At 41.2% G+C, this 21,142-nt stretch overlaps 1 protein-coding gene across 1 annotated transcript in view; it reads left to right on the top strand.

Moving 5' to 3' along the window:
- The window catches only part of LOC142290249 (uroplakin-3b-like), a 52,419-nt gene that overhangs the window by 14,453 nt on the left and 16,824 nt on the right, over positions 1–21,142 (top strand). The window contains exons 3-5 of the mRNA XM_075334198.1: positions 6,444–6,660; positions 16,908–16,984; positions 18,904–19,033. Coding sequence (XP_075190313.1) covers positions 6,444–6,660; positions 16,908–16,984; positions 18,904–19,033 — 424 coding nt within the window. The remainder of the gene's footprint in view (positions 1–6,443; positions 6,661–16,907; positions 16,985–18,903; positions 19,034–21,142) is intronic.

The raw sequence follows: 21,142 nt of genomic DNA, 5'->3' as shown, positions 1-21,142 counted from the left end.
ATTTCCGATAAATATGGCAACCATAAAAATGGTGTCTCCGCATGCGGACGATGCCGGCACACCCTTTTTATGGGAGCAGGACATTGGGGAATGCCCCAGGCGTGATATCAGCCAATGGGGAACTGGCAGACAGGTCATGAGTCCCCTCGTTCTGTAGCTAAATTCATAACTGTCACAATGAGAGCATTGGCGTCTGCCTACGACGCTCCCAGGCAAAGTTATGGCCAATATCCCCTTTGCTGGATAATTCTGATCCATGCAGGGGGAGTGGCAGTGCTTCCCTGTGAGGTCACTAAGGTAGGAGGGGACCTGGATCTGCCCAGGTTGATAACCCTACTTCGGCCATTTTCCAGGGTTCTTCTCGCTGGGGGCACGTGTAGGAAACATCTGTGGGAAGGATCCTAGAAACCTGGGTACAGCGCCCCCCTGTGGCCAGACGCAACAAGGTAACTGCTGGAACTGTGTATGCCTGTTTGTAACCCATGCTTTGATTGTAACTGTACTCTGACATATGTATATTCTGTAGATTCCCTATTGTATATATTGTAGTTTCTAGTGTGCTTTAGGCTGATTAAATTATATAATTAATCTTGGGCTGTTCTGTTATCTCGATCTTGAATCCCACGTCTGTGTGTTCGGCTAATAGTTACCGTGAAGCGGTTGGTGGCAGCGAGTTTGTGCCAAGGATTATTGTGGGGAGGCCAGTGAGATTCGGGGAGATTTTATATATTCCGCCCGCGGAGGTCGGGGGAATATATACCCTACTCTCACCGGGGACCCTTCAATAATCGGCATAAGTAGTATAGCGGCCTCCTTGCTTATGGTCGGGCAATTCCATAATTGGCCTGACTATAAGAGGGGCGCTAGAGAGCGCGTCACGTGCTCTGTCTGTCGGTCGGGAGGTATAAAGGAGGGGTGACCCCCACTTGTTACCCCCCGATTGTGACGTACTGGTAGCCAGCGCGGGGGATTTCGGAGTGACCCCCCCGGTGGTTTGTGACACCTGCAAACTTCAAACAAGAGCAGGATTTATTAACAGATGCATAAATCTTACAAACCAACAAGTTATGTTGCTCAGTTAAATTTTAATAAATTTTCAACATAAAAGTGTGGGTCAATTATTATTCAACCCATAGGTTTAATATTTTGTGGAATAACCCTTTTTTGCAATTACAGCTAATAATCGTCTTTTATAAGACCTGATCAGGCCGGCACAGGTCTCTGGAGTTATCTTGGCCCACTCCTCCATGCAGATCTACTCCAAGTTATCTAGGTTCTTTGGGTGTCTCATGTGGACTTTAATCTTGAGCTCCTTCGACAAATTTTCAATTGGGTTAAGGTCAGGAAACTGACTAGGACACTGCAACACCTTGATTTTTTCCCTCTTGAACCAGGCCTTGGTTTTCTTGGCTGTGTGCTTTGGGTCATTGTCTTGTTGGAAGATGAAATGACGACCCATCTTAAGATCCTTGATGGAGGAGCGGAGGTTCTTGGCCAAAATCTCCAGGTAGGCCGTGCTATCCATCTTCCCATGGATGCAGACCAGATGGCCAGGCCCCTTGGCTGAGAAACAGCCCCACAGCATGATGCTGCCACCACCATGCTTGACTGTAGGGATGGTATTCTTGGGGTCGTATGCAGTGCCATCCAGTCTCCAAACGTCACGTGTGTGGTTGGCACCAAAGATCTCGATCTTGGTCTCATCGGACCAGAGAACCTTGAACCAGTCTGTCTCAGAGTCCTCCAAGTGATCATGAGCAAACTGTAGACGAGCCTTGACATGACGCTTTCAAAGTAAAGGTACCTTACGGTCTCGTCTGGAACGGAGACCATTGCGGTGGAGTACGTTACTTATGGTATTGACTGAAACCAATGTCCCCACTGCCATGAGATCTTCCCGGAACTCCTTCCTTGTTGTCCTTGGGTTAGCCTTGACTCTTCGGACAAGCCTGGCCTCGGCACGGGTGGAAACTTTCAAAGGCTGTCCAGGCCGTGGAAGCCTAACAGTAGTTCCATAAGCCTTCCACTTCCGGATGATGCTCCCAACAGTGGAGACAGGTAGGCCCAACTCCTTGGAAAGGGTTTTGTACCCATTGCCAGCCTTGTGACCCTCCACGATGTTGTCTCTGATGGCCTTGGAATACTCCTTTGTCTTTCCCATGTTGACCAATTATGAGTGCTGTTCACAAGTTTGGGGAGGGTCTTAATTAGTCAGAAAAGGCTGGAAAAAGAGATAATTAATCCAAACATGTGAAGCCCATTGTTCTTTGTGCCTGAAATACTTCTTAATACTTTAGGGGAACCAAGCAGAATTCTTGTGGTTTGAGGGGTTGAATAATAAATGACCCTCTGAATCAACTTTTCACAATTTAAAAAAAAAATAAAAAAAGAAATAACATTCTTTTTTGCTGCAGTGCATTTCACACTTCCAGGCTGATCTACAGTCCAAATGTCACAATGCCAAGTTAATTCTGAATGTGTAAACTTGCTAAATCTGCAGGGGGTTGAATACTACTTGTAGGCACTGTATATATGTGTGTATATATATATATATATATATATATATATATGTATACATATATATATATATATATATATATATATATATATATATTTACACATATACATACACACACACACATACGAAAAGCCCTTTTTTATGTTGAAAATGACCCCCTCGGCTTATACACAACTGAGCTCCACAGAAAATTCTTCCCACCTGTCCTCCATTCCCTCGGTGTCCTGTTTCCTGCTTCTTGCAGCCCCCATCCCCCTTTATGAACGCTGTCGGTGCGCAAGGGGCTGCTGCTGACAGAGCTTTATATCAAATGACTGATTTCCAGTTGCTGTGCTATGAGATCTTTATACAGCTACTCCCATTATCAGAAGCATAAGGGGCCGCATGTGGCCCACGGGCTGTCTATTGATTACTGCACTACAGAATGTGTGGGAGGGTGCGGGGGTAGGGGGCGGTACTCCTATGCCCTGTACCTGCCCCACTAAGCAGTAGGGTGCCAACATGACATCGGCTGTGATGCCCATCAACAAAGGCGGGGCATAAGCTTCTACCCCTGTCTACTTGACATCACAGGAAGCAGCAAAATCCCACCAGGAGCGGTGACATGACCCCTCTGAGCCTGGGGAAAGGGGCTGATAGCTGCTATCTACCTACATGCCCCTATGTAGCCCAATAGTGAAATAAAAAAAATAGGCAAATAAGCCAGATAGCCCTTTTAATGGTTTTCATTCACATGAATGAACTAAACGGACTAATACCTCAAAGTCAACAAAAAATGTTAAAGGTGTGGTGGAAGAAAGCACAGAAATAACACCCAGCATGACAACTCGGTGCAAGATAACACAATGGTGGAAAACAATTATTTGGGTGCACGGCAGAATTCAGAAAGGAAGGAGAGCCATTTTGGCTAGAATAAATTGCTGACATTATGTCATATTTAAAGAGCCTCTGACATACAAAAACAGTAGAAACCCCCAAAAGTGACCCCATTTTGGAAACGACACCTCTCGTGGAATTCATTTAGGGCATTAGTGAACATTTTTAACCCTCAGGCGATTAACAGGATTGCATATCATTGGGTCGAGTAAATTAAAATGACCATTTTTTCTTTACACTAAAATGTTGTTTTGGCCCTAAATTTGTAATTTTCAAAAGGGGTAATGGGAGAAAACAAACAATATAATTAATTATGCAATTTCTCCTAGGCTTGCCAATACCCCAGATGTGGTTGAAATCTACTTTTGAGGGACAGTGCAAAGCTCAGAAAGGAAGGAGCACTATGTTGTCGTGCAAATTTTGAGGGTATTGCTTGTACAGTAGGTGCCCTATGTCACACTGGTAGAGCCCCTGTGGAACCAGAATCTTACAAGCTACACCTCTCAGAGAATTCGTCAAGGGGTGTAGTGTATCACTGACATCACAGGTGTGACACAGAATTTTATATCATTGGGTTGTGAAGAAAAATAATTACATTTTTACCCCAAACATTTTGTTTTAGTCAAAAACTTTACATGTTTACACAGGGAAATTTCTTGTGAAAATGCATAATTTGGGGCTAAAGTAACATTTTTGTTGGGAAAAAGTAAAATTTCATTTTTTTTTCCCTTCCACATGGCTTTACATCCTGTGAAGTACCTGAATGGTTATTAAACTTCTTTAATGTGGTTTTGATCACTTTGAGGGGTTCAGTTTTCAGAATGATGTCACTTTTGGGTATTTTCTATCACCTAGGCCTCTCAAATTCACTTCAACTGTAATGCGGTCCCTTAAAAAAATGATTTTCCAAATTTTGTAGGAAAAATGAGAAATTGCTGATAAACTTTGAACCCTTTTAACCTCCGAACAAAAAAATTATGTATCAAAAATTGTGCTGATGTAAAGTAACATGTGGAAAATGTTATTTATTAACTATTTTGTGTGACAGAACTCTCTGGTTTAAGGGTATAAAAATTAAAAGTTTGAAAATTGTGAAATATTTAAGATTTTTGCCAAATTTCTGATATTTTCACAAAGAAAATTAAGAAATATTGTCCAAAATTTACCACTATTATGAAGTATAATATATCACTAAAAACTATTTAAAAAACACTGTCATCTGTTGAAGCGTTCCAGACTTATTACGTCATAAAGTGACACTGGTCAGAATTGAAAAAATTGGAGGAAGGTAAGAACAGGCTTTTGGGGTGAAGGGGTTAACCCTTGTAGAGGGATCTGGTCTTACAACGGCATCTACTGTATTGATTCCATAGAAGAACTGCTGGCCAGAAGAGCGAACCAGAGGCAAGAGAATGGTCGGGTAGCCAGGATAGAAATGGGAAGTCAGTGCAGAGACAAAATCTGCGAGTTCGCTCATCCCTTTGAGGGACAAATTTACAAGGATGGTGGGCATATCTACCAGGATGGGCCCAAAATGGGGGACATTTACCAAGATGGGGGACATATTTACTAGGAAGGAGCCAAGGATGGGGTACATTAGAAGAGGATGAAGGACATAATGAGGAGGACGGCAACTCATATGTCTTTATATGATTTAGAATGCTACAAGTGCCTATATATCTGACTCAATATGTGGGGGCAGGTCCAAATTTTGCACTGGGGCCCATAAAAACTCTAGTGACGCTACTGCTTCTTTACATTTCAGTATTATATTGAAATAGAATAAAAATATGCCATATCAAAACATATGGCAAAAAGGGTGAGATACAGTGAACTGATATTCATTATATATATAGTAGAAACCATCAATCTAATCATCAGATAGGACTACGTGTGAGGGAAAATCGCATGAACATGTGAACAAGAAAGGAGAAAAGGCGATCATAGAAGCCCAGACACACAATAAGATATAATTCAATTTTTTATTTTTTATTAGTATGAACAATCTTTAGTGCAGGCAGTGGTAAGGAGACCAACATAATATGCATGATATTCATATATGCTCTAGACAAGGTAATGTCACAAATATATTACATTTCATAAACATCATATATATCTGTAATTTAGTATCCATAATTCCAATTACTCTGACTCATAAAAATATATATCAAGGAAAATAGATTATCCACCATACAATATGTGAGCTAAATTGATGTAAATAAGGCCACATGGCTGATAGCAATCCTGTCAAAGCGAATCTTAGCTAGTTAGATAAATACCGCCAATGTTTATATAGAGGTCAAGCAACAATTGTTATATATCAAAAATAATTATATATATCTTAAAGTGGTCAGTCCTGATAGTTGTATAGCACCACCGGCTCAAATAAGCCCAACCCTATCACAGTCAGGACTGAATATACCACAAGTTTTTATATATATCACTTCCAATATACACAGTGGTGGTAATCATCACCCACAAAATGACGTAGATTGCAACCTGAATCAGGCTTATTTGAGCCGGTGGTGCTATACAACTATCAGGACTGACCACTTTAAGATATATATAATTATTTTTGATATATAAAAATTGTTGCTTGACCTCTATATAAACATTGGTGGTATTTATCTAACTAGCTAAGATTCGCTTTGACAGGATTGCTATCAGCCATGTGGCCTTATTTACATCAATTTAGCTCACATATTGTATGGTGGATAATCTATTTTCCTCGATATATATTTTTATGAGTGAGAGTAATTGGAATTATGGATACTAAATTACAGATATATATGATGTTTATGAAATGTAATATATTTGTGACATTACCTTGTCTAGAGCATATATGAATATCATGCATATTATGTTGGTCCTTACCACTGCCTGCACTAAAGATTGTTCATACTAATAAAAAATTGAATTATATCTTATTGTGTGTCTGGGCTTCTATGATCGCCTTTTCTCCTTTCTTGTTCACATATCGAAACATAAAAGTTTAAATAAATGGATGGTTTTGTTATTTTCACTGACTTTAAATTTGTTTTACCCACAGTTGTGCCAAATCTGACAGTACAGGATCTCAGTAATCCATCTGATTTTAAGTTCTTCCCATCTAAAAAATATCATCATCTCTACCAGCAGCCAGCTGCTAACTACCCATGTGCTGATACTGTTCCACAACCTAAAGCTTTGATTTCGGTTGGAGTAGAATTGAATTGCACCAATGTTTCTTTTTGTAATGGCATTTTAAATGACAATGGACCTTATCGGTAAGATTGTTTATTAAATATTTAATTATTGTGATTACGGTACTATACATCTTAAATAGTACAGCCAATGCAAACCTACTGATTTAACAGCAAGTTAAAAAATGCAGCACCTTACATCATCCTTGTCAACAGGACATAATACGGTGCATTACATGTAACTGACTAGGACTTTATGGAAACTTATTATGTGTGCAATTGGAATACTATGCAGTCAACCCCTCATGAATAATGGAGGGTTCATCAGTGTTTTGCACGCATGCTATATACTCACATAACATTGTTTTTATATATTTTTCTGGGAACTGATTTTACTTCTTTATGTTAGGGGCACTGCAGTCTCATTACATATTAACCTCAATTGACTATAGTGGTCACTTGCATGTATGGGAACATCATTACTGCAGGGAACAAAACAAAGACCACTGGACCATCAGTGCTTAAGCTGTATTTTTACATTTTACTAAATTTTCTATTGATGGAAATGTCTTTTTAATTCCAGAACAACCCTTTATACATACAGTCATTAACGAAAGTGTTGGCACCTTTGAAGTTGTTCTAGAAAATGAAGTACTGCTCCTCTGAAATTATTGAAATTGCACGTTTTATTATAGACATTTTTATTTCCTGTGTATATGTGAAAACAACCCCCCCGACTCAAAAAAAAGAAAAAAAGGCAAATTTGACATAATTTTACATAAAACTCCAAAAACGGGCTGGACAAAATTGTTGGCACCCTCAACTTAGTATTTGGTTGCACACCCTTTGGAATCAATAACTGAAATCAATTGCTTCCTATAACCATCAACAAGCTTCTTAAACCTCTCGGCTGAAATTTTGGACCACTCTTCTTTTGCAAACTGCTACAGGTCTCTCATATTTGAAGGGTGCCTACTCCCAACAATTTTAAGATCTCTCCACAGGTGTTCAATGGGATTTAGATCCAGTCTCATTGCAGGTCACTTCAGAAGTCTCCAGCATTTTGTTTCCATCCGTTTTATAGTGCTTCTTGAAGTATGTTTTGGGTCATTGTTCTGCTGAAAGACACATGACCTAGGTTGCAAACCCAGCTTTCTGACACTGGGCACTACGTGGTGACCCAAAATCGTTTAGTAACCTTCGGATTTCATAATGCCTTATACACAGTCAAGGCACCCAGTGCCAGAGGCAGCAAAGCAGTCCCAAATATCTTTGAATCTTCACCCTATTTGACTGTAGGTACTGTGTTTTTTTCTTTGTAGACCTCATTCCATTTTTGATAAACAGTGGAATTATGCGCTTTACCAAAAAGCTCTATCTTGGTATCGTCTGTCCATAGGACACATTCCCATAAGGATTTTGGCTTTCTCATGTACATTTTGACAAGCTGCAATTTAGCTTTTTTATGTCACAGTGTAAGCAGTGGGGTCCTCTTGGGTCTCCTGCCATTGTGTTTTATTTAATTCAAATGTCAATGGAGAGTTCTCGTTGACACTGATTCACCCTGAGCCTTGAATTTTGTTGGAACTTGATTGAGACTGCTTATCCACCACGGACTATCGTGCCTTGCAACCTTTCATCAATTTTTCTCTGCTGTCCACGTCCAGGGAGATTAACTATAGTGCCATGGGTTGTAAACTTATTATGTTGAGAACCGTGGACAAAAGAACATCAATATCTCTGGAGTTGGACTTGTAACCTTGAGAATGTTGATATTTTTCAATCATTTTGGTTCTCAAGTCCTGAGACCTTTCTCTTCTCCTCTTTCTGTTCTCCGTGCATAACATGGCACACGATACTTCATTTTGTGGAACAATTTAAAAGATGCCAACACTTTCGGCCATAACTGTAAAAAACATTTACAGAATGAAAATATATTCATCTGCTAAACATTTTTTGCATCTTTAAGGGGTGAAAAAGTGTTTACTCAATTTCCCTCACAAATTAGAGAGATGTTCTAGTATCTCTTTTATGACTTCCTTTCAATTATATTCTACTCCATTTGCTAAAAATAGCAACAAAAAATTGTCAGCTGCTTATAAATCAACGAGGTGAACATTATGCCGTATGTACAATATACTATTTAATGCATTTGTGCTTTATTGACCTCCCAAAATGCATTATAACCCCTTCACAACTGAGGAAGCTGTGCAGCTCTGATGAACAGAAAAGCACAAGCGATAAGACTGCTGATCCTTATTGTACCCTGGGGGGGGCTAATAAAATTAAAAAAAGTAAAGAAAAGTTTTAAAAGAATTAAAAAAACCCTAAAAGTTCAAATCACCCCTATTGAAAATTAAATGATTAAAAAAAATAAAAAATGTACACATATTTGGTATCGCAGAGTTTGATAACACCCGATGTATCAAAATATAAAATCAATTAACCTGATTGGAAAACAGTGTAGCGGCAAAAAAATTCCAATCACCAAAATTACGTTTTTTGGTTGTCGCATACCTTGCGCAAACTGCAATAACAGGCGTTCAAAACATAGCATCTGCAGAAAAATGGTAGCATTAAAAATACCAGATCAAGACACAAAAAATAAGTCATCATTGAGCCCCATATCCTGAAAAATGAGAACAATACAGGTCAAGGAAAATGTCAGTAAAAGTGTGCCACTTTTTTGGGACAAACGTCTGATTTTTTTTTAATCCCTTAAATAAAAGTAAACCTATTCTTGTTTGGTATCTACAAACTCGTACTGACATGAGGCATCACACCAACACATCAGTTATACCATATAGTGAACACAGTGAATAAAATACCCCAAAACAATCATGCAATCACACTTTTTTAGCAATTTTTCCACATTTGGAATAATTTTGTCGTTTTAAGGTACACTATATGGTAAAACTCATGGTTTCATTTAAAAGTTCAACTTGTCCCGCATAAAAAAGCCCTCATATGGGAAAATTGACGAAAAAAAGTTACGGGTCTTGGAAGAAGTGAAGGAAAAACAAAAACGAAAAACAGAAAATTGCCCAGGGGTGAAGGGGTCAAATTGGCTCCACAGTGCTAGCATGTGTGTGCATGTGCACTGCCTGTATCCCTGGCCACACACACAGTGACTAGTTGCATACTCTTCCCTGTTGTCTTTTATACCGCTTGCTACACTAATATACCCAGAAGTGCAGCGAGCAGCTTCAGAGAAGAGAAGAGGGCAGAGAGCAAATAGGTGTGGCTCCTGAGTGAAAATGAAACTGCAGCATGCATAACTGTAGCTTCAACCAAAATTCAGCTACTGCTAATATCTTAGCATACATGTCTGTGGCAGACCTAGGAGCGCATACCTTTGTGCCCCTCCAAATTATCCTGACCTCTGCTACCCAGTTAACCTACTTTCCATTCCACTTATCACCCATTGCCCAAAGAATTCAGTTAAAAATAATAAAGGGAACCTATCATTAGATTCATGAGAACCTTGAATTATAGAATAACTAGGCGACTGAATCATAGTTCATAGTTTTAAGGTTGAAGGGAGACTCTAAGTCCATCTAGTTCAACCCGTAGCCTAACATGTTGATCCAGAGGAAGGCAAAAAAACCCCAATGTGGCAAACAAGCTACAATGGGGAAAAAAATTCCTTCCTGACTCCACATACGGCAATCAGACTAGTTCCCTGGATCAACACCCGGTAATAAAATCTAATATACATAACTGGTAATATTACATTTTTCAAGAAAGGCGTCCAGGCTCTACTTAAATGTTAGTAGTGAATCACTAATTACAACATCATGCGGCAGAGAGTTCCATAGTCTCACTGCTCGTACAGTAAAGAATCCTCGTCTGTGATTATGATTAAACCTTCTTTCCTCAAGACGTAGCGGATGCCCCCGTGTTCCAGTCGCAGGCCTAGGTGTAAAGAGATCTTTGGAAAGGTGTCTGTACTGTCCCCTCATATGTTTATACATTGTGATTAGATCCCCCCTAAGCCTTTGTTTTTCCAAACTAAATAACCCCCAAGTTTAATAACCTGTCTAGGTATTGCAGCCCACCCATTCCTCTAATAATCTTGGTCACTCTTCTATCTACCTGTAAGATTATGCTATTTATAACCTTCCATACTTTTGCTATCAAGAAAAGCATCCATTCCTCTCTTAAATTCATTCAGTGAGTTGGCCATCACCACTTCCTCAGGAAGAGAGTTCCAGAGCCTCACTGCTCTTACCGTGAAGAACCCTCTTCTATGCTGATGTAGGAATTTTCTTTCCTCCAATCGTAGAGAATGCCCCCTTATTCTTGTCATAGTCCTTAGTACAAACAGATCATGGGAGAGATCTCTATATGGCCCTCTGATATACTTGTACATATTTATTAGGTCTCCCCTAAGTGTTCACTTTTCTAGAGTAAATAGACCAAATTTTGATAACCTTTCTGTGTATTGTAATGCACCCACTCCATTTATTATTTTAGTAGCCTGCCTCTGAACCCTTTCAAGTTCAGTAATGTCTTTCTTGAGCACCGGCGCCCAAAATTGCACACAATACTCCAAGTGTGGTCTGACGAGTGATTTGTACATAGGGAGAATGAGGTTTTTATCTCGTGCCCTCAGACCTCTTCTAATGCATACCATCACCCTATTTGCTTTCGTGGCTGCTGCCTGACACTGGGCACTCCAATTTAGCTTCTTATTGACTAATATGCCTAAGGCGGGCTTTGCACACTACGACATCGCAGGTGCGATGTCGGTGGGGTCAAATTGAAAATGACACACTTCCGGCATCGCATGCGACATCGTAGTGTGTAAAGGCTCGATGATACGATTAACGAGCGCAAAAGCATCGTAATCGTATCATCGGTGCAGCATCGGCGTAATCCATGATTACGCTGACACGACAGTCCGATGTTGTTCCTCGCTCCTGCGGCAGCACACATCGCTGTGTGTGAAGCCGCAGGAGTGAGGAACATCTCCTACCGTCGTCACTGCGGCTTCCGTAGGATATGCGGAAGGAAGGAGATGGGCGGGATGTTTACATCCCACTCATCTCCGCCCCTCCGCTCCGATTGGCCGCCTGGCGTGTGACGTCGCTATGACGCCGCACGACCCGTCCCCTTAACAAGGAGGCGGGTCGCCGGCCAGAGCAACGGTCGCAGGACAGGTGAGTCCATGTGAAGCTGCCGTAGCGATAATGTTCGCTACTGCAGCTATCACAAGGATATCGCAGCTGTGACGGGGGCGGGTACTATTGCGCTCGGCAACGCAGCATCGGCCTGCGATGTCGCAGCGTGCAAAGTACCCCTAAGTCTTTTTCCATGTCTGATTTCCCCAGCAGTTTTCCACTTAGTAAGTAATCGTAGCATCTGTTTCTCCTTCCCATGTGCATAACCTTACGCTTATCTGTGTTAAACCTCATTTGCCATTTTTCAGCCCAATTCTCCAATTTACTCAAATCCAACTGTAGTTGCAAACTGTCCTCCTTTGTGTTAACTACCTTACATAGTTTTGTATCATCTGCAAATACTGATATTTTACTCTGTAAACCATCCACCAGATGGTGAATCCATTATGTTTTTCTCTGAATCGCTGCAATTTTAGGGAAAGTAGTTTGAAAAGCCAGGCAGTATAATGTGAGACCTTACTAGTCTGATCACACCTCCGACTGGCCTCTTTCTGTCTCTCTACAGTTAACAGATCTCTCCCATATATGTACATATTGAGAGACCTGTCAATCAATTCAACTAGAATAGTGAGTGGAGAAGCCGGATGGGGACAGCACCGGACTAATCGGGCCTCTTTCTATAGTCCCGGCTTTTAAAACTCATCCAGGTTACTAAGGAACTTTATATCTTATCCTATAATGTCTTCTTTAATTGAAGCCATTAATAGGTTAACCATCTAATATGTATAAGGACTTCCAAACTTTCCCCTATTCATGATGTAGGGGTAGAGAAGGACTGGCCAGTATTGATTCAAATGCCCTGTCCTTTTGTTATAGTGGGAGATAAGCTTTTCATTGCAAACACATAATAGCCTGAATAAGCCAAGTATTCATGTGTGGGGGGGAAGTCGAGAAAGATAGTTGTTAGGTGAACAGTTATCTCAAGGTGGTGTCACACACAGCGACAACGACAACGACGTCGCTGCTACATCACCATTTTCTGTAACGTTGCAGCGACGTCCCGTCGCTGTCGCTGTGTGTGACATCCAGCAACGAGCTGGCCCCTGCTGTGAGGTCGTTGCTCGTTGCTGAATGTCCTGCTTCATTTTTTCGTAGTCGCTCTCCCGCTGTGATGCACACATCGCTGTGTGTGACAGCGAGAGAGCGATGAAATGAAGCGAGCAGGGAGCAGGAGCCGGCGTCTGGCAGCTGCGGAAAGCTGTAACCACTGTAAACATCGGGTAACCAAAGGAAGACCTTTCCCTGGTTACCCGATATTTACCTTCGTTACCAGCCTCCGCCGCTCTTGCTGCTAGTGCCGGCTCCTGCTCTGTGCACATGTAGCTGCAGTACACATCGGGTTAATTAACCCGATGTGTACTGTAGCTAGGAAAGCAAGGAGCCAGCGCTAAGCAGTGTGCGCGGCTCCCTGCTCTCTGCACTGTGACATGTAGCTGCAGTAACTGAATAGGATAACTGAAGTGAGCACTAATATATATATATGAGTGCAAGCCAAAAAATACATACTATATAAGAATAAGGCTGCACATCAAACTTAGATAATGGTATAATGCCTCAAGCATATGGAAAAATATTGGAATATACAATGAAAAATGCTACTTGCTAATTTGAACATGTGAATAATGAATTGCATACCTGCCATGAATATTAGGAAAAAGGAGATATTTAGCAATCGCATTGATCAATGTAACTGAGCCCCAAGACTTCGTCAAGGTATATCTCTATATTGGGGTCCCTAGCTCTGTGACCCTAACTGTGTGTCATCTCATTGCAATTAAAAACTGCTATGGGTGGAGAGGGGTAACTAAGGACTTTCTTATATAGGAGATGGAAAAAACATGGCCGAAAGGGGCGGAGCTGTGTTCACATTCAGAAAAAAACTACATATAACTGAATAGGATAACTGAAGTGAGCACTAATATATATATATGAGTGCAAGCCAAAAAATACATACTATATAAGAATAAGGCTGCACATCAAACTTAGATAATGGTATAATGCCTCAAGCATATGGAAAAATATTGGAATATACAATGAAAAATGCTACTTGCTAATTTGAACATGTGAATAATGAATTGCATACCTGCCATGAATATTAGGAAAAAGGAGATATTTAGCAATCGCATTGATCAATGTAACTGAGCCCCATGACCACGTCAAGGTATATCTCTATATTGGGGTCCCCAGCTCTGTGACCCTAACTGTGTGTCATCTCATATTAGTGCTCACTTCAGTTATCCTATTCAGTTATATGTAGTTTTTTTCTGAATGTGAACACAGCTCCGCCCCTTTCAGCCATGTTTTTTCCATCTCCTATATAAGAAAGTCCTTAGTTACCCCTCTCCACCCATAGCAGTTTTTAATTGCAATGAGATGACACACAGGGTCACAGAGCTAGGGACCCCAATTTAGAGATATACCTTGACGAGGTCTTGGGGCTCAGTTACATTGATCAATGCGATTGCTAAATATCTCCTTTTTCCTAATATTCATGGCAGGTATGCATTTCATTATTCACATGTTCAAATTAGCAAGTAGCATTTTTCATTGTATATTCCAATATTTTTACATATGCTTGAGGCATTATACCATTATCTAAGTTTGATGTGCAGCCTTATTCTTATATGGTATGTATTTTTTGGCTTGAACTCATATATATATATTAGTGCTCACTTCAGTTATCCTATTCAGTTATATGTAGTTTTTTTCTGAATGTGAACACAGCTCCGCCCCTTTCGGCCATGTTTTTTCCATCTCCTATATAAGAAAGTCCTTAGTTACCCCTCTCCACCCATAGCAGTTTTTAATTGCAATGAGATGACACACAGTTAGGGTCACAGAGCTAGGGACCCCAATATAGAGATATACCTTGACGAGGTCTTGGGGCTCAGTTACATTGATCAATGCGATTGCTAAATATCTCCTTTTTCCTAATATTCATGGCAGGTATGCAATTCATTATTCACATGTTCAAATTAGCAAGTAGCATTTTTCATTGTATAGTCCAATATTTTTGCATATGCTTGAGGCAATGTAGCTGCAGTACACATCGGGTTAATTAACCCGATGTGTACTGTAGCTAGGAGAGCAAGGAGCCAGCGCTAAGCAGTGTGTGAGGCTCCCTGCTCTCTGCACATGTAGCGACGTTATGATCGCTGCTGCGTCGCTGTGTTTGACAGCTAAGCAGCGATCATAACAGCAACTTACAAGGTCGCTGTTACGTCACAGAAAATGGTGACGTAACAGCGATGTCGTTGTCGTTATGTGTGACACCAGGTTAAGATGTATGGCATCTCCAATATTTTTCTGTGTTGTGTGTGTTTTCTTTATACTCTAGTGATAAACATGAGAGCTATTAAAGGTGTTGTCCACTACTCTGACAACCTCTCACGATGTTTCCCTCAAGTATAATAATAACAGCTATGCTCATTTCTGGTGTGGATGCTGTTCCAGCGGTGTCAGCATTGACTGTCCCAGGGCAACCAACCAGTGTACACTTCACTGGACAAATCAGACTTCTGCCACAGCTCTTCCTCCTGATGTCAAAAGTGTGTTTTTTTGTGAATAAAAAAATCATTTCAACATAATTCATTAAATATCAAATGAATGCATTTAAATTTTTTTATTAAATCAACTAATAAAAAAACACAAAACGTATTATCACTTTAAGTGATTAGTCCATTAACTATCGCACAGGTCACATAAATAGTGATGGGCGTACCCGGACTGTAAAAGTCCGGATCCATGTGGGTTCAAAAGTACCAAAGCACCGACTCCAAGCCCAGAGTTCTCAGGTAAAGATCCAGATCCAACAACTTGGGTAATAAAAAAAAATAAATAAAAAAGAAAATAAGAATAAAGTAAGCACTTTATACTTACCAGTCTCTGTGTGGCTGTAACACTGCTTCCGGGCTACTCATACTACTTCTGGGGCTGCTCATTATCCTTAATACATATGCACTTCCCCCCCCACCCACTGGCAGTCCCGACATCTCTGATTGGTTGCTGACAACGCCACCACCCTGTGTGACAGCGTGTCTGACTGCTGTAAATCACAATCACTGTGTGCCTGTCTAGACTGGTGTAAACATAAATAAATATATTAAAAATTTGGCAAAGGGTCCCCCCATATTATGATACCCAGGACAGATAAAGCATATGGCTACAGGCTGCAGACCCCAGCTGTGTTCTTATTTTGGTGCTTTTTTTATTACATAAATAATTAAAATAAACAACGTGCGATCCCCCCAATTTTGATACCTCACCATGCGAAAGCTGACAGCTGGGGGTATTCTCAGGCTGGGGAGACCCATGGTTATTGGGCCCCCCTAGCAGCCACCCAGGATTGTCACATCCATTAAATGAGACAATTCCTGATGCACTGGCAATTGAGGTACTAAGGGGATAATGACAGCTCACAGCTGCCACTAAGCCCTAGATTAGTAATGGGGGGGTCTATGAGACCCTCCCATTACTAATCTGTAAGTGAAAATAAATAAACACAAACACCTAAAAAAATCTTTTATTTGAAATAAAATACAAAAAAAACCCTCTTTCACTCTTTTATTAACACGAAAAACACCTCAGTTCCGACGTAATCCACATGAGGGGCCACGACGATTCCAACTCTGCTACATTCTGAAGCCGCAGCGTGTGGACACAGAACATGGCCGCACACTGTGGGCTTTAGGCAGAGACTGAGCCTTAGCGATGAGCGGTGACGTCACTCAGGGTATTTATGGTCAGAAGACGACTGTGGGAACCTCCAGCTGTGACCGCAAATGACACCGGGACTGTCGGTGGACAGGGAAAGCGGTACATATGTATGAGGTTAATGAGCTGCCTCGGAAGCAGTGTTACAGCGCACAGAGATTGGTAAGTATATAGTACTTGCTCTAATCCTCCTATCCCTTCTAACACAATTTTTATGCCCATGATTCAGGTCCCTATAGACTTATGTGGGAACTGGCGTCCTGCAAGATATTCGGGTCAATTTCGTACCAGGGTTTGTTTCTTTTTTTTAACTCGGTTGGACCCACCGATCCCGAATATCTTCAGGTCTGCCCATCACTACACAAACTATAAAATACTGTTTAACATGCTTATTTTTCACAATTTTAAAAGTTTGAAATCTGTTCTTATTTTTAGAGTTAAATTTGTTTTGCTGAACAATACTACACTAGCCAGAGAGACACGCTGGTCTGAAAAATTCAACCTCCTAGCAGGTATCATATTTTAGAATGATGTTTGACTGCTACTTCACAGCTTATTAATGATTAAAAAGTTAAAACAAATGAGATGGTAGTTAGAGTCATTGTAACCCTGCTCTGACTGTAGTACTCACTGCAAAACCTCTCTTAGGGCAGTTGTACACATGGCATCATGACTAGTGATGAGCGAGTACCAAAAAGCTCGGGTGCTCGAGGCTCGGGCCGAGCATCCCAAGATACTCGTGTACTCGGCCCGAGCACCGAGCCCAATGTTATCCTATGGGAGACCCGAGTATTTTTATGAAATGACCCCCCGGCAGCATGTAGAAACCCTAAAAATGTCACAAAAATCTTAGAAGAGTGCTCAAATGACATGGCAACAGCATGGGGAAGACCACTTGAAGCATTTATCACTCAAAAGTCACAGCTGTGAACAATTTTGTCCGAGTTTTACGCCATTTTTACAGACTCACCAGAAAACCTTCCGAAATGACACCAAAATTAATTTTCATGGCGGAAATGTTAAGGGCACATACCCAATAGTGAGATAGAGCTGGTGTATGTTACTTTTTGAGATTACATGAAAGATTTTACGTGAAAACATTGTGTGGCACTCCAATGTCCAAAACGCACGTTTTGTGCTTTTTACTAGCGATGTCGGTCATTTTTTTTTTTCATTCTATCTCCCTCAGTCCGTCGGTCGGTCTCTCTGTCTGTCTGTCGGTTTCTCTCTGTCTTGTCTGTCCCCCTCTCACAGTCTGTCGGTCAGTCTCCCCCCTCTCTCATACTTACCGTTCCCCAATCACTGCCGCGGCGCTGCACAGCTGTTCACTAAACTCCGGCGGCTTTTCCTCTGTTGAAAAAGCCGGCCGCTCATTAAACAATCTCGTATTCCCTGCTTTCCTGCTTTTCGGTGCCTTTGATTGGTTGCAGTGAGACACGCCCCCACGCTGAGTGACAGGTGTCTGTAATTTACAGATTAATCATGGAAGATTTCTCGGGGAGATGCCTGACATGATTAATCTAGGATTTAGTGGCAGCTATGGGCTGCCATTAACTCCTTATTACCCCGATTTGCCAACGCATCAGGGCAAATCGGGAAGAGCCGGGTACAGTCCCAGAACTGTCGCATCTAATGTATGCGGCAATTCTGGGCGGCTGCTGACTGATATTGTTAGGCTGGGGGGCTCCCCATAACGTGGGGCTCCCCATCCTGAGAATACCAGCCTTCAGCCGTATGGCTTTATCTGGCTGGTATTAAAATTGGGGTGATCGCACGCCGTTTTCTTTAATTATTTAATTATTTATTTCACTGCACAGTATACACACGCCCACCGGCTGCTGTGATTGGGTGCAGTGAGACACCTGTCACTCAGCGTGGGGGCGTGTCTGACTGCAACCAATCATAGGCGCCTGTGAGCGAGGAAAGCAGGGAATACGAGATGGCTGTGTGCAGCGCACAGCGCGCCCGCCGGTATAAAGGCTTGGTCACGCTCTGCGGGCCGGCCAATCACTGCAATTCCACAACTAACAGGGCTGTGGCATTGCAGTGGTCTGCCAGCCAATCCCTGCATGAGAGCTGGCTCTCAAAAGAGTGCCAGCATGCAGGGATGAAGACCACGAGTACAGCACGAGTATTGCGAAATTACTCGGTACCCGCCGAGTAACCCGAGTACAGTGATACTCGTGCGAGTACCGAGTAGTGACAAGCGTACTCGCTCATCACTAATCATGACACATTTTCGTGGTGTTGTATGTCTTTTTTTAGTTCAAAAACATTATTGCAAAATGTTACTTTAAAATTTTGTAATAAAATATTAGTTACTATCCACAAGATATATATTTTTACTATTCCATAGTTGCAATGTCTTTGTGAGTGCAGCCTAGCATATACATTTATACTATGTATGTGAAATTGTATTTTCTTTTAACAGGAAGGAACAAAAGTACTATTGATACTGGATTCAGAGGACATAGTGCGGGAATGATCGTAATTGTTGTGATTCTCTCGGTTCTTCTGGCAGTTTTACTTGCATTACTAATAGCTGCAATTGCTGTTGGCAGGTAATTACATTACTATTAATCATCATTGATATCATCATAATTTTCAGAACATTCCTTAGTTTCTTATGACAACATCTATTATCCAAATGCCATACTTGACAGCTCTCTTCAGAAACTTTTCATGAGTTGGCAAATCCCTAGGCCTAGGGTATAACCAAAACTGAAAGGAAATCAAGACTTCTGAAAGGTTTCCTTTGTGTGACTCTCGCGTTCTCTGTCTTTAAACAGAGCCCAGTGTCCAAACGAACATTAAAGAGAATCAACATCATATAACAATGCAAATTAAAGACATGTCTTAAAATGGTGCTGTAATACTGATTACAGTAATACTTTTAGTAAAAAAAAAATCCATTTTGTCGTTCTTGTTTAATCAGCGTTTAAAGTTTTCTTCCAATGAGATTTCAGATTTCATCATAAGTTTGTACTCCCATAGTCTCCTGTCTCTCTGGGACTTGAAATTTCCTTTCAATACCAGCAATTTCATGTCCGTGATGCTGTGGTCTGGGGTACAAAAATGTTTGGCCATAGGTAGATCTATCCTTTTTTTCTCTAATTGTGTGGCGGTGAGAATTTATCCTTGTCCTGAGCTGTTGTCCTGTCTCCCCTACATACAGACCCCCAGTTGGACATTTGGTACATATAATTAAGTACACCACATTAGTTGTGGTGCAGCTGAAGGTACCTGGGATCTTGTAGTCCTGATGTGAGCCGGGAATCTTTTATCTTGTCCGTTGTCAATACTGTATAAATGGACAGGTCTTACATTTTTTCTGGTTGCAGGGAAATGTTCCTGTTGTTGTTGGAGAGGACAGGGAGCTTCTGACAATGATGCTTCTTAGATTCGAGGAGTACCTAAAACACAGAAGTGGGGGGACTGGAAAAATAGATTTTAATAGGGCATCTTTTTGCAGTAATGGTTGTAGTTTCTGTGCAGCTCCTCTTAACACCTCCAGATGTGGATTGTAGGTGATTACAAGAGGGACCCGGTTGTTTTCTTCATTAGTTTTATAATGTAGGAGATGGTTTCTTGATGTTCTGGTGGCTCTTGTAATCTGGTTTTCAATTGTTCTTGGGTGGTAGACTTGATTCAGAAAGGTCTTTCTGAGGCCCTCAAGGTGATTGTCTCTATCTGTAGTGTTGTAACATATCCGATTGTACCTGACGGCCTGACTGTATACAATAGAGTTTTTTATGTGTTTTGGATGAAAACTGTCCCATTTCAGGTATGTTGGACGGTCAATTGGCTTCTTGTACAGGGATGTCTCTATTTCATTGTTCCGTAGTTTAACACTAGAAGTCCCAGAGAGGGGTCATTTAACATTTCTACCATTGGAACCCTATGGAGCTCGAAATTTCTGGGACTTCTAGTGTTAATGATGGTGTCCAAAAAGCTGATTTCAGTGCAGAAGTAGTTGAGTGTTAGGTTGCGGGTGGGATGAAACTGATAAAAGTGTTCATGGAGGTTCTTCAGCTGCTCCTCAGACTCTGTCCAGATGATTAAAATATCGTCAATGTAATGGTAGTAGGTCAGAGGCCTGATAGGATAATAGGATAAAAAGTCACTCTCAAGCTTGGCCATGAAAAGATTTGCATATTGTGGTGCCATTTTGCTTCCCACTGCAGTCCCAGTCTCCTGTAGATATATGTTATTGTCAAATGCTAAGTAATTATGGGTGAGAATGAATTTTGTAACTTCACCACAGAATTGGCATCAGTTCCTGTATTTTCAGGAAGACTTTTCAGGCATTCAATCCATCCTGGTGTGGAATATTCGAGTACATGGATTCCACATCCATGGTGGCAAGGATGGTTCCCTCTGGAAGAGGACCTATTGCTGATAGTTTTTTAAATAGGTTAGTAGTGTCCTGGATGTAGCTGGTTGTATCCCTTACCAAGGGTTTAAGGACACTCTCTACCCATCCTGAGACTTGTTCAGTGAGGGTGCCCACACATGAAATGATGGGTCTTCCTGGATTTCCAGATTTGTGAATTTTGGGAAGCATGTAGAATGTGCCTATTCTTGGACTTAGCAGTATCAGTTCATCAGCTGTTGAGGATGTGTCAGACAGACAAAAGACCAACTTGCTAAGTTCTTTGTAATAGTCCTGT

The sequence above is a fragment of the Anomaloglossus baeobatrachus genome, chromosome 2 (genome assembly GCF_048569485.1).
Source record: "Anomaloglossus baeobatrachus isolate aAnoBae1 chromosome 2, aAnoBae1.hap1, whole genome shotgun sequence".
NCBI lineage: Eukaryota > Metazoa > Chordata > Amphibia > Anura > Aromobatidae > Anomaloglossus > Anomaloglossus baeobatrachus.
The sequence above is the reverse complement of the archived record's forward strand: the minus strand, read 5'-3'. Positions and strand labels throughout refer to the sequence as shown.